Source organism: Passer domesticus, chromosome 22 (assembly GCF_036417665.1).
Source record: "Passer domesticus isolate bPasDom1 chromosome 22, bPasDom1.hap1, whole genome shotgun sequence".
Taxonomy (NCBI): domain Eukaryota; kingdom Metazoa; phylum Chordata; class Aves; order Passeriformes; family Passeridae; genus Passer; species Passer domesticus.
In genome coordinates, this window is record NC_087495.1 from 7,285,356 (window position 1) to 7,299,050 (window position 13,695).

Sequence of the window (13,695 nt, forward strand, 5' to 3'; positions counted from 1 at the left end):
ATGGCAACCACTGACCTGATTTTCCAGCTCCTTTTGCTTTCTGATGCTTGCTAAAAGCAAAGCACCAGGTGCAAATAGAGGCCCAGGTCAGGGGATTGAGCATTTGGCTTCATTTATTGGAGTGCCAGGTGAGGAACAGCCCTACTCGTGCTCCTGAACACAGCCCTGCTAAAACGCTTCCCAAACCATCCTGCAGATATTAGAAGCTGCCTCTTTGAGAGAAGAAAAATCCCTTGATAGGATTTGTGTGTAATTAGCTGGTTTATTCATTTAACAGGTCTAATTCAGAGATCAGCTAAGTGTGAAAAGTGCAGTGGGCTTCAAATGTGCCTCGGAGTGCAACCAGCTCAGAGCAGGGCCTGGGGAAAGGACAGACGTGGGAGAGAGGAGCCCTGGCCCGGAGCTGCTGAGTTTGGGATTTACAGCAAAGCTCTCCTTGAGAGCAGCCTGCCAAAGGAGATAAACTCCTCAGGGAGCACAGCTGCCCACGGGAGGTTGTTTTCCTGTCATTCCCACAGCAGAACAGAGAAGATTCTTTACGGTAGCTGGTGCCAGGGCCCCTGCAGCACGCCTGGCTGCAGCGTGCCCAAGGTGAGGATTTCAAACATTAAATAAACAGAATTTGTTGGTGCGAGTGCGGTGCAAGGCACAAACCACCGGGGGGCAGCGCTGAGCACCGCAAGAGTCATTAACAGAATCGGAAATTAATCATTTTCTTACTGCTCTGCCACTACGGAAAAGCAGCAGCACGAGCTGGCTTAGACATCCTCTCGCTCAGTTGTGTAATAATTTGTTTTTTCCTGTCTGGGAATGGGCTGAGGTCACAACTCTGCTCCCTGTGACAGTGCCCACACAGTAACAGTCACCATGGGCACAGAGACACCCAAAAACTCTTGCCAAATCCCAGGAAAAAGGGCAAGATGAGCCTTAAGGTCCCTTCCAACATGAACCATTCCATGACTCCACGATGCAAAGGTGGGAATCCCTGCTCCCCAGACTCCTCCAAATAACTCCAAGCCACACACAGTGTTGAGTTGTTTGATGCTTTTATTTATCACATGTAAAAACACTACCGTCTCTGTCTGCAGGTTCCTCTTGCTGCACTGCAAATCACACAGCTCCAAACGTTGAAGATGAGACAGAGAAGGGAACTAAAGTGTTTATGCCCAGAATCACAATGTCATGACCCCCGAGGGTGTTAAACACACAGAACACCCCCGGGGACTGTTCTACAGAAGCAGCAGAGCATTACAATTAACAGACCAGAGTTGGTGAAAACACTGGGTGAGGGGATCATCTAGAGGATAAGAGGACCTGCAGACTGGTCTTTTCCTTCAGCTGCCCTTATCTTTCTAGTACAGGTAATTGTGATCTAAGTCAATATCTAGTGCTGAACCAGAACAGGGGAGACTCTTCCACACTTAGTTGACACGAGGGTTCCTGAAGTTCCTCCCAGCGAAGCGAGCCTTGCTGCCCAGCTCCTCCTCAATTCTGGTAAGGACAGAGAGCACAGGGTGTCAGCAGCCAGCAGAGAACCGCTGCACTAGCACAGGCCTCTCACTGAACCCCTGGCCCTGAAACACCTGATCCACATGGCCCTGAAACACCCAGCCCACCTGGCCCTGAAACACCTGGTCTGTGTGGCCCTGAAACACCTGGTCTGTGTGGCCCTGCAGGTCCCACAGCCACAAGGCAGCTCCCACCAAGCCCCTGCACAGTGGGGCAGTGCCACACGTCTGACACAGCTCACCCCAAATGTTTGGGATGCTTGCCAAGAGAACTGCCTCGTGCAGAGGGCAGTGTCTCAGTCCAGCACCACTGGATGCTTGGTGTGATCTGTTCTGGAGCTCACCCCCCAGCTCCTCCCCAGCCTGCAGCCAGCAGCAGCTCTGCCCCGTGCTGCAGGTGCTTCTGAGGGGCAAAGCCCAGGCAGAATGGATCCCCTTCCCAGCCCCAGGCTCACCTCAGCAGCTGGTTGTACTTGGCCAGACGCTCGGATCGGCACGGGGCACCGGTTTTGATCTGAGGAAATCACAGAGTTAGGGAAGAGCTCTAAGTGCCAACTCAAAACTTGCTCAGAGCAATGAGCATCACCACAAGCTCTGCTTGGGCATCAAGGTCAGTATCCACACGAACACAACAGGTCCTGGGAGCAGTGGAGGTGGTGCAGGACCAGGAAACCCCAGTAGAGCCACTGGAGCAAAGACCTTTGACATTGCTGGTTAAAGGTGAGTTTGTAAAAGATAAGGTGTTCCCTTGTCACACTCCATTAACAAATCAGCTCCTGCAAACAGACACGGCCAATCTGCACCCCTGGAGGCAGTGCAGTGCACCATGGCTCTGACCTCACCCCCAAATGATCCCACCAAGCACAGAGCCAAAGTGCAGCAGCTGCAGGTACCCACCTGGCCAGTGCAGAGACCCACGACCAGGTCAGCAATGAAGGTGTCTTCTGTCTCCCCAGAGCGGTGGCTCACCATCACACCCCAGCCATTGGACTGGGCCAGCTTGCAGCTGCAAGACAGCAAGAGAAGCAGCTCACACCATGCCCTGTGCCCAGTGGCAGTGCCAAGGGGCAGCACAGCACTCTGCCCTGTACATCCAGCTAAAAGCAGCCCCACCCTGGCCCGGCCCTGAGGGCAGAACTTACGCCTGCAGGGACTCTGTCACGGAGCCAATCTGGTTGACTTTGAGGAGGAGGCAGTTGCAGGCCTTCTCCTCCACAGCCTTGGCAATTCTCTTTGGGTTGGTCACAGTGAGATCATCACCAACCACCTGGATGTTGACACTGCCAGTGAACTTCTTCCAGGCACCCCAGTCATCCTGGTCGAAGGGGTCTTCAATGGACACCACTGCAGAGGGACACAGCAGCTTTAGGACAAGGGTCTGGCTTGGAGGAGTGGCACCAAAGTGCTACCCACTTCCCAGAACATCCCTGAGAGGCTGAGTCAGGCAGGAGCTCTCAATCTCTCCTGTAAGAGGGGCTGCACACCAACTCCCCCCTTCAGCAACCAACCCCAATTCACCACCACTGTGCTTCTCACTGATGAGCAACTCACCAGGGTAGTTCTTGACAAAGCCCTTGTACAGGTCAGCCAGCTGGTCAGGAGAGATGTATCTGCTGGGATCATCAGGGGATTTGAAGTCCAGGTCGTACTTGCCATCCCTGTAGAACTCGGAGGCAGCCACGTCCATGCCAATGACCACCTTGTCCGTGTAGCCAGCCTTGGCAATGGCAGTCTTGAGCAGCTCCAGAGCTGCAACACACACACACAGCAGCTGCTGAGTGCCTGCAGGCAGCCTGACCCCACAGCTCCCTCACTCGGCAAAGAATCCCCCTCACCCCTTCAGAAAGCCCAAGAAAAAGGTTCTTAAATTCTCCCACTTCTCAAGTGACTGGAACAAGATATTACTGTAATGCTGCTTTTAGCTTGTAATACCCTTGAGACACCATTATGGGATTCCTAATCTCTTCAGGCAGGACTACATGTCAGCCCAGAAAGCTTAATACTGGATGATACCACAGCCTCTTTCAACTTTATGCATGTGGGCAGGAAGCAGTGCCTGCACTCTAATCCCTTTCAGCTCCAGAGCAGGTGTTCACCATGAAGTGGTGAGCACCCAGACCCTGACAGCAGGGAGCTGGAGCCTGCCTCTGCACAGGAGACCCCCTGGGCACCTACCTGCTCTCCACGTGCACATTTACTGCACAAGAGGGGACAGAGCCACCCAGCAGAACTCTCTGGAACTGCCCACTGTGGCACTGTTTGCAGAGCCCCAACCACCCTGAGCTGGGATCAGCTGGGCTCTGTTTGCAGCAGGAAGCTTAGATCAAGTGTTTGCTTTTGTTGTTGGGTTGTTTTTTTGTCTGGGTTCTTTTTTGTGTGGGTTTGGTTGCGTTTTGTAAGATGCTAATGTAGCACAGACTGCAAAAGCAGCTGCTGGCAGCAACAAAAATCCCTTGGAATGTAATTGTCATTCAAGGTCATCCTCACTGATGCCTGCAAGGGTACAGACCCAGCAAAGCTGTGGCACTGGGACTCAGAAACAGCACAACTGCTGCTGATCAGTGCCTTCAGAAAAGGCAGTGCAGGGCACCAGTCCCCTCCACAGTCACACAACCAACAGCTGTGAAGTCAAAAGCAACTGAACTGAGCTCGTGAGCAGCTCCATTGCTGGAGAGGCAGAGAAAGCTCCTCTGGTACAGGGTTTGTAGGAACAGGTATTGTGCTTCCCACAGACAAGCTGCCTCTCCCACAGGTTCCTGAACAGAACTGCTTGGCCATGGAAGCAGCAGCTGCCTCAGCTTCCCAGGCCAGCCTTCGTGCCCTCCCACACACAACCAGGCAGAGCACAAACTGTTTTCCCTCTTTGTCTGCAGAAAAACAACTCCACTGATCTGACTGTTGACTTCTGAACACCTGCAGTGCACACAAGTTCCCACACCACTTCTCAACTGGAAGGGCACAAGGTTCCCTCAAGCTGCTACAGGAATGAGAGTAATGAGGCACTGAAGTAAAAACCACCCTGTCCAACTGCACAGACTGATATCCAAGGGAATACCTGACCACATCAGCAGAGCATCTTAGGATGTCTGCCAGGATAAGAAACAGAGTAAAGACAAAGCAGGAAGTTCTACACCTTTGATCCTATTGGTCCTGCCTGCCATTATATTGGGCAGGCTATCAGCTCACTCTCCAGCTATCAGCTCCATCTCCTCCCACACCTGGCTCATCCTCACCTTCTTTGTTTTCCAGGATGTTGGGGGCGAAGCCACCCTCATCCCCCACGTTGGTGGCATCCTTGCCATACTTCTCCTTGATGACGTTCTTGAGGTTGTGGTAGACCTCTGCCCCGACACGCATGGCGTCCTTGAAGCTCTCTGCCCCCACGGGCAGGATCATGAACTCCTGCATGGCCAGCTTGTTGCCAGCGTGGGAGCCCCCGTTGATCACGTTGAAAGCCTTGGAGGAAGCAGGAAAAGCCAGGTTGGAGCATGCTAACAGCCCTTATTCACACTCCTCCTTCTCTAGTTTGATCCAGGAGCACCAGGCTAAAGTCAAAGCAAGGCCTGCCCCAGCCAGGCACTTACAGGAACTGGGAGAATGACTTCTGGATTTCCAGCCAGGTCAGCGATGTGCCGGTACAGGGGAACACCCTTCTCAGCAGCACCAGCCTTGCACACAGCCAGAGACACACCCAGGATGGCATTAGCACCAAATTTGGCTGGAATAGGAAGAAACTGATTAGAGAAGTGTCTTTATCAACAGAGACTCAGCAATAGCAGCCCATGGTTTGCACTCTGGCAGTGCACAGCACAGGGCCATACACTGGCTGCTGGTTCTGGTAGACAGAATTCTAGTGACCCATCTTTATCTTTTCACCCCTCAGTGCAACACAAAGCCCACTCACATTTGTTCTCTGTCCCATCCATTTCCAGCATCAGCTTGTCAATCTTCTCTTGTTCCACAACGTTCACATTCTGCAGAGGGAAGCAACCAAAACATTGTCTGACACCAAGCACAGCCCCACAAACCCTCACCACCCACCAGGGCATGGACACCCCTGGCAGGCACCAACACCTGCTCAAGGGCAGCTACCAAGAGCTGCCAGACCAATTCCTGCCACAATCACACAGCAGCAGCCCCAGGCTGACAGCTGAGCTGGTGTGCATCACTTCACCCACCATCACCCAGTCCTGCACCAGCCTCTGCAGGCTGGGCTTGGTGCCACAAAGCACACAGGAATCTCATTCAAGCAGACTTTCCTGGATCCTCTCAGATTCCCTTCCAATCACCCTGCTTGGATAAAACCTAGCCCCTCCTCATCATTCAGCCACCCTGAAGCATAAATCAGCTTGTACCCCAGCTGCAGCACTGCAGCTCCCAGGGCTGAAGTGTCCCTGCACACTACACCACCAGGCTGCTGGAGAAGGTTCCATTACGTGTTAGATGTGCACTCATTAAGTAAATTAAGTAAAACCATTGCTGTGGTCAGTTTGTTCACATGCACTCCCACACACAGGCTGACACCCCCCAGGTGACACCCCACCAGAGGATGGTTGGACACTGCCTGGAGTGGGAGATGTTAAGAGAAGACAGATTGCTCCTACCTTGCTAATCAGTGCAGGTGCAATCGTTTTATTGACGTGCTCAACAGCTTTTGAGACACCTGGAAGGAACAAGCAAATCAGACACTGGTCAACACACAGGTTATGCAGGATTAGTAGGGGATGTCAGGAACATCCAGGAGAACCACCTCATGCTGCCCCAGCCCAAGCTGAGCTCATGGCCAGGTGTGGTGAACAGAGGCCCCTGGCTGGACTGGGAGGTGCATGAGGGATGCATGGGCTAGGACTGGTCCAGGAATGCCAGGTTAGTCTGCCAGGCCATGCACTGGAGGCTGACCCGAGTGCCAGGCTGCACTGGGAGCACATCCATTACCTGTGTGCACAGAGCCGTGGCCAGGAACTCGTTAACATATTTAACAGCTCTGGAGACACCTGACAGGAGCGAAACAGGGAGTCAAGGTGAGGACTCCCAGCCAACCCACAGCAGTGCAGGGAGGACACAAACAGGCAGCAGGGCACTGGCACTGGGCATGGACTGCACACAAAGGGCTCAAAGAGCAGGGGGAGCTGTGCCAGGCTCTGCTGGGCTCCACACCCAGGTCTCCAACTCTGCCAGCCAAACCTCAAGGGCTGAACCACAGCATTTGGGGAAGGTTTTAGGATGGGCTCTCCTCAAGGGGAGGGAAAAGGTTTCCCCAGAAGTTACACACACAGCAGCTCAGGCACTTCACTACCTGACACTATTTTGTAACACTGCTGTAGCATCACCTGATTTACTGTGCAGTGTTTAAAGACTTCCAAAAACCCAGCATTCATCATTCTGAAGCTTATTTGACTGCATCCTAAACAATATTAATTGCTTTTCCAAATGGTCTAAGTCTGCAGACTTCCATTAGAAAAGGCCTAACAGCTATCTGCAACTCTTCCCATTTGATAATTATTTTTTCATAGCTCATGTTATTTCCCAGCTGACAAAGCCCTTCAGCTACAGCCTGTTAAGCACAGTCTAATTAAATGCCATTAAGAACTGCCCATAGGATCAGACTTAACGGGTCTGAGCACACACACATTTAGCACAGTGAGGTAAATACACATTTACTCTCTGCAAGAAAAAGTGCCCTGGGCAAACAGCATAAGAGCCTCGGGGTTTTGGGACATTCAGTCATCCAGGCACTTATTCTTTGTTAAGGTATTAACAGCCATGAATCTTCTAAGACAAGGCTCTCCAAGCTCAATTCAGCTGTCCACTTTAATTGTTCTTTCTTAATAGGCAAAAGATACCTCAGCTTCTTTTCACCTGCCTGGCAGGAAAGTTTGAAAAGAATTCTCTCTTCCAGCCAAAAGTCAAGGTGATTGCTCACATTTCAGAGGCATCACCAATGCTTTTAGAGCAGCAAGTGAAGGAGTCCTGAGGGTCCAAGCTCTCAGAATAATCACAAGAAGTACTACTGAGATGTTTATTAGGGAATGACATCTTGTCTGCAGCTATTCCTTCTCACCCATACCTGTTCCCAAGCCAGCCTGGTGACTGCTGGGTTTAGGTTCTTTTCAGAATGCACAGCCAGTCTCCAGACAAGTAAAATATTACACCTCTAACACAAACTTAAGTGTCCTGGCTACCTGTAATGGCAGACAAAAAGCCAGAGTGGCTGTGGCTGTTGTGGGGTCTGAAGTAGAGGCACCTTCCAGGACTGGCAGTGCAGAGCTGCACATTCACAGTGGGCAGGGCTGGCATTACACCTCAGGCTCAGGTTTTAACATGCTGGGATCTAAGGAGTCTGCACTCCCAGAGCTGACAGATTTAAGAGGTCTGGAAAAATGTGGTCTATGAAAAGACCTTGTGACTAACTGCAGGGTGACTGAGGCTTTTGGAGCTGGCAGTGTAGATGCCCTTACAACACTGGCAAAGCACTCTGCACTCTGCCACACACCACCACAGTGCAAGAGCAGCAGGGTAGCAAAGTACACCTGGACACGCTGTAGCAGAGACACTGTCACCTGGCTGGGTGTGCCCAGCTCCACACAGCCAGCCATGCAGGTGCCCTGCCCTGCAGCACTGCTGGAGGCACTCACCCTCAGGTCATGCCCAGGAAAGCAGCCCAGCCACCTCTGCCTTGCCTCTGCCCAGCTCACAGGCACTGCTGTCCCTGCCTGTCTGCCCTGCTCAGCTGCCAGGCCTCAGGCAGTGGCACAGGAGCCCAGCAGGGAGTGTGGGTGCCAGGTTTACCTTTGCCCATGTAGCGAGTCTTGTCATTGTCACGGAGCTCCAGAGCCTCGTAGATTCCAGTGGAGGCACCGCTGGGAACAGCAGCTCTGAAGAGACCTGCTCACACAGGAGAGATCAATCACACAACAGCCCCAGCCAGACAGCAGCCCAGCCCTGCAGCTGGGCCAGGGAGCCTCCAAAGCACAGCTCTGCTCACACACCCAGTGATCCCACAGGGGCTTCCTGCTCATTTACAGCATCACCAATTTATCAGCATCACCAATTTATCAGCATCTCCCTCACGCTGACCAACAGCAAACTGACTCCTCTTCCACTGGCATTTCAAGAGTTAAGGAAGGCATCCATTCCCCTTCCAAAAAGCATAGCTTCATTCACTGGATCTGCCTTTGACTCAGGCAAGGCAAGCTCTTAAATTCTTCTAGGACATGGCATTTTTCAGAGCAACCCAGACAGCCCATTCCTTCAGCCAAGGATGCTGAACTTGGAGCCAATCTGCACCCTGGAGCCTGCTCTGCAGGGTTCAAGATGCCAACTTCAGCCTCCAGTCCTTCCCTTATCCCACTAAATCAAAGAGCTCAGTGGGGGCAGTCTCATTAAATGACTGCATTAATCTTTTGAGGCAGAAAGATCAGCTCTTTAGTCAGTGTATTACAGCCATTGTGTTTGCTCATTCCACCAAATCACATCGCTAGGAGCTTGCACAATGCTTTTGTCAGATCCTATCAGATGTGGGATGAACAACTAACAAACCAAGGGAAAGTCCTACAATAATTAAAAATATAAGATGTTACATGTGAAAGCCCAATTAGGCATGTTCTTCAGTCATGCCCGAGTACTTTGGTACACTACCCAAAATTCAGCTGTGCAGCAGAAGACTGTGTCATTACAGAAAGCCACTGCAGACAAATTAAGAATTAAACTTCCAGTGTTCCCATATAGAGTGGGGAGCACTGACAAGCAGGGCCATTAGCAGCTGCTCAGGAACAGAGTTTCCAGGTGCTATTCCAGTTTAAGCTGGGGCAAGGGAAGGAGGGCAGGTTTGGAACAGCTCGCCCACAGTTTAGGCCACGAGAAGCAGCACCCTCCAAAAAACCCTGCACTGCCCAGGCCAGGAACTGGAGCCCAGTGAACAGAATGAGGAATCCAACTCATCCAACAGAATGAGGCATCCAACTCATCCAACAGAATGAGGCAGAGGCTTTTTCTGCAAGTCCCACAGCAAGTTCTAACAAGTTTTCTGTGTGGAGGAAGGAGTCAGCAGTCCCACTGCTAGAACAGAAGTGTATAATTCTGCCTGCCTCGAGTGCTGTCAGCTCTAAGCAGGGAGGAACAGCTGCAGTGAGGACTCACCCTTGTTGGTGTAGAGGTCTACCTCAACAGTGGGATTGCCACGGGAGTCAAAGATTTCACGGGCATGGATCTTGGTGATAGACATCTTTAGTACCTGCAAAAAGGAGCTACAATTACTCACTGAGTGGTTTGGGGTGGAAGGGACCATAAAACCCATGCCACACCATGAGCAGTGACACGTGCCACCAGACCAGGCTGCTGGAGGAACCTCATCCAGCCTGGCCTGGAACATTCTCAGGGATGGGGCAGCCACAGATTCTCTGGAAAGCTCTTCCAGTGTCCCATGACTTATTATAAAAAAATAATCACTTCCTTATGTGCAGGGGACAATCTCTTGATGCTTCCACATGACTTGAGCTGCAGTATCATCAGACCCCAGACAGAGCAGCAGGAGCAGGTGACAAATCTAAAGGAAAGTCACCTCACCATGTCAGAGCAGCAAAGAGCTCCCAAAACAGCAACTCTCTGCTATCAGTTAAGAGTTCTCTTTGACAAGAGAGCAGAGTGCCACAGCTCTCAGCATGCACAGAGTGCTCTTGGTATGCACAGCAGCTGCTCAGAGCCAAAGGGAACCAATGACCAAAGAGCAGCAGCCACAGCTCTCACTAAAAACTTGCATTGATAGTTACACCCTGTTGAGCATTTACAGGAATAGTTTTTTCTCTTAACAGGAATAAAAACTCCCCATGTCCTTTGAATACTTTTTTCCCTTCTCACATTTATCCACTTCAGAAAACTGCAGTGAGGGGATTCTTATGTAAGCCCAGCTACATTTTAAAAATCAAGTCATACACATGCCTGCAAGGCATCGACTGGCACCAAACCCAGCCCATCTGCACAGAGGAAAGCTCAGCCTCACAAGCTGAGCTATCTGGAAGCTGTTTTTTTGGCAAGCCAGTGTGGGTGGCAACCCTGTTTACAGAAATGGTCACGAATCCTTCCACAGTTACTGCAAAGTTAAAAAAACATGACCTTAGAAATGCTGCTGCTGTTCAGTCTGTGAGGGGCAGCTGCACACTCTCATTCCTCCCCCAGAGCAGACTCTGCCCTCCCCAGGTCAGAAGCCCAGGCAGCCTTTGCTCTCCCCGTGTCCCTTCCAGCTGTCCTGCCCCTGCATGCTGGCTAAGATTTCGCCAGACCCCCACACTGACACACGATATGACCAAAATGTGAAACAAGACAGCTTCCTCGAGCTGACCTTCATGCTGCCACTACCCAGCTTCAATCAGGGAACACACAAGCTGGAAATAAATCCCTGCAGGTCTCTGCTTATCAGTGCCACCCACACGAACACAGCTCCCTGCAGAGGCACTGAGCAATGGCTGACAGGAAGAATCCCCTCTTATCCAAAAGGGGCTTTAGAGTTTATCAGGCTGGCACCTGCTAAACCTTACTTTCATTTTTAGAACCTTGGCTTTGCCACGGAACTTGAGGTGGCTTGTTCTTTGAAAGCACAGCCAGTTCCCAGGAGCTCTCAGTGCAGTGCTAGAGCTGTTTGCTGACCTTCACCAAGGGGGCACTTCAGGAACTTCCACTGGGAATGTCTGCCAGCTCAGACACCACTCCAGCATCCTTGACAAGGGCCCACAAGTCCCTCCCTTCTCTGCAGAAAGTGACATTTCACAGCACTGTTACCCCAGAAATCCGTGATGCTCCTTTTGCAAACTCCCCACTTCTGAGTTCAGGACACAACTCCCCCTTTGAGCTACAGGGTAAAACTGCTGCTGTTCAGCTCACCACCATGTATTCTGCCTCAATCCAACCAGTCAACTCATCTGAACACAAGGGTCAGCCCTTGTGTGCCCAGGTTTAACCACAGAAATGCTGACTGAAGGCACAGAGGTCACAGCAGCACCGTCTGACCTTTGTTCTCTGCCAAACACCCAGTGGTATTTAACGAGCACACTGCCTTAAACCTTTTTTTGCAGCATAATCTGCTGACAAGGTCACTGTCTCCCTTCAGGGGAAGGCACACACTCCAGCCTGCCCAGGAGCAAGTTACAACCCCTGCCAGCTCTGAGGACCTTCTTCACCACCAGCTCAAGTCTGAGAAATCAGCACTTATTCCTCATCTGACCCTACAGGGAATGCACAACTCTCAACTGGAGATTACTCCAACTGAAAATTATTTCCAAATATTCTTTTTATAGCCAACCCTACCACCAAACCCTGTCCTTGTGAGCTACCTTGCAGCCACGCTTCTCTAAAATCAATACAGGGTTAAGGCTGAGCACTGCAAGGCTCTGAATGGAGATTTAAAAAGCAACAGTAAAGTTTAGCCATAGAAATAACTGCCCTAGTGAGTGTCTTATTACAGGCCTGCCACATTTATCAGTGGAAGCCTCTCTTGACACTTAAAGGTCCTCATGACCCCAACTCTCATACCACCAGTGCTCTGAAAAAAGCTGAGACCTTTGAGTGCACTCTATCAGATCCAACGTATTAATTCCCCTGCCAAAGCACTCCTTGAAACTGGACAAATGTGCACATTCCAGCCCTGCTCCTCTGCTCTCCACGGGGCACGAATCCACCTCTACGACATGATCCAACGGGTTCTGAAGGATGCCTGGCAGGGAGCAAATCACAGACACCTTTAACCACTTTCTCCGTCTGTAAGATGGAGGCCTGAAACTGCGCTGGCTCATCCTGCGGGCTTGCATGACAAACTTCAGTACTTCCTGCCAGCCTCGGAGAGCCCTGGCCCTACCCTGTGACTCAGCAGGCAAGTAACGGGGCAGGAGAGAGCCCGGGACCCTCTCGGGCAGCCCCGCACGAGGCAGGCGGGTTAACAGGCAGCTCCTTATCCACACCTGCGCTTTATCCAGGGCTGCCTCGGCACAACCCGCACTCAAATACCCGCTAAGAGACCTCGGGCTCAGAGGAGTGCTAGCAAGCGTTCAATATTTGAGATGGGAAGCTGAAGGACAGCCGCTAAAGAGGGGAAGGTCCAAATCACCACTGAAGGACATCCGCTAAAGAGGGGAAGGTCCAAATCGCCACACGCAAGCCTAGAGCGACTGTTAATGATTAAAAGAAAGAGGTTAAGCTCTGCGTTTAAGGATGCCTTGACCCACCACATCCCCCTGACCCTGCCCCACCACATGCCCCTGATCCTGCCCCCGCCCTGCCCCACCATACCCCCCGTTTTTAATCCCCACCCCCGCACACTGCCGGCCTTCAGGCCCTCCCTTCCCCGCCGGTGCTGCGGGAACACCCGCACCCCCCGGGGACCGCCGAGCCGCGGCCCGGCCCTTCGCCACGGGGCCTGCCGGGGCCCCGCGGCCGCCGCCCGGAGGAGGGAGGCGCGGGGCCGCACTCACCGCTGTGCCCGCAGCCCCGCTCCGCCGCCGCTCCGCTGCCGCCGCCGCCCCGGCTCTGACTGAGACCCAACGGCTGCGCGCCCGCCCGCCTATAGCCGCCCTCGCGCTCAGGGCCCGCCCCCCGGCCGCGCCCATTGGCCAGCGCCGCCCCCCGCCGCGCCCCGATTGGCTGCGGCCGCCTCGCGCCAGCGGCGGGCTGGAGTGCGTGCGCTACGTGCGGCCGGGCCGCGGCCTCGTGGAAAATCCCCGCGCGAGGGGGCGGGGCCGGCGCGGCGCATGCGGGCGGGGGGAGCGGGCGGGACCATGTGGAGCGGGGCGCGGGGGGCGCCGTGAGGGACGGGCCGGGCGTGAGGGGCGGCCGGGCTGGGCTCCGACACTGGTTCCAAAGCCCTGGAAACGCTTTGGAACCAGCCGGTTCCAAAACCCTGCCGTGGGCAGCCACATCCCCCACCGCCCCAGCTTGCTGCAAGCCCCGTCCATCCTGGCCTTGGGCGCCTTCAGAGTTATCCTCCATCCAAAGTGCCATGGACGCCCTGTGCCACAGCCGCACCACCCTCACAGGGAATTTGTCCCTAATCTCCGATCTAAACCTGCCCTCTGTCAGGTTGAACCCATTCGCTTTGTCCTGTCACTACCTGCCCTTGTGGGAGTCCCTCCACAGCTCTCCTCTAAGTTCCCCTCAGGCCTTGGAAGGCTGCTCCAGAGCTCCTTTCCAGGCAGAACAATCC

The 13,695-nt window shown here is 53.0% G+C and overlaps 1 protein-coding gene across 1 annotated transcript; it reads right to left on the reverse strand.

Moving 5' to 3' along the window:
* Nucleotides 1-1,029: 1,029 nt before the first annotated feature.
* Nucleotides 1,030-13,096, reverse strand: ENO1 (enolase 1). The gene is made up of 12 exons (XM_064396851.1): nucleotides 12,968-13,096; nucleotides 9,648-9,741; nucleotides 8,298-8,393; nucleotides 6,113-6,171; nucleotides 5,413-5,482; nucleotides 5,093-5,226; nucleotides 4,742-4,964; nucleotides 3,060-3,257; nucleotides 2,651-2,852; nucleotides 2,406-2,514; nucleotides 1,964-2,022; nucleotides 1,030-1,491 (listed from the first exon to the last, which is right to left on the reverse strand). Exons 2-12 carry the CDS (start codon nucleotides 9,730-9,732, stop codon nucleotides 1,422-1,424), a joined length of 1,305 nt encoding a protein of 434 aa, XP_064252921.1. The 5' UTR covers nucleotides 9,733-9,741; nucleotides 12,968-13,096; the 3' UTR covers nucleotides 1,030-1,421.
* Nucleotides 13,097-13,695: the final 599 nt, after the last annotated feature.

Coding starts and splice junctions, on each gene's coding strand:
- ENO1 (XM_064396851.1), bottom strand. CDS start 9,732: ATGTCTATCACCAAGATCCATGCCCGTGAAATCTTTGACTCCCGTGGC. Junction 5,483..6,112: donor CACCTGCACTGATTAGCAAG/GTAGGAGCAATC, acceptor TTCCCTCTGCAG/AATGTGAACGTTGTGGAACA. Junction 1,492..1,963: donor AAGTACAACCAGCTGCTGAG/GTGAGCCTGGGG, acceptor TGTCCTTACCAG/AATTGAGGAGGAGCTGGGCA.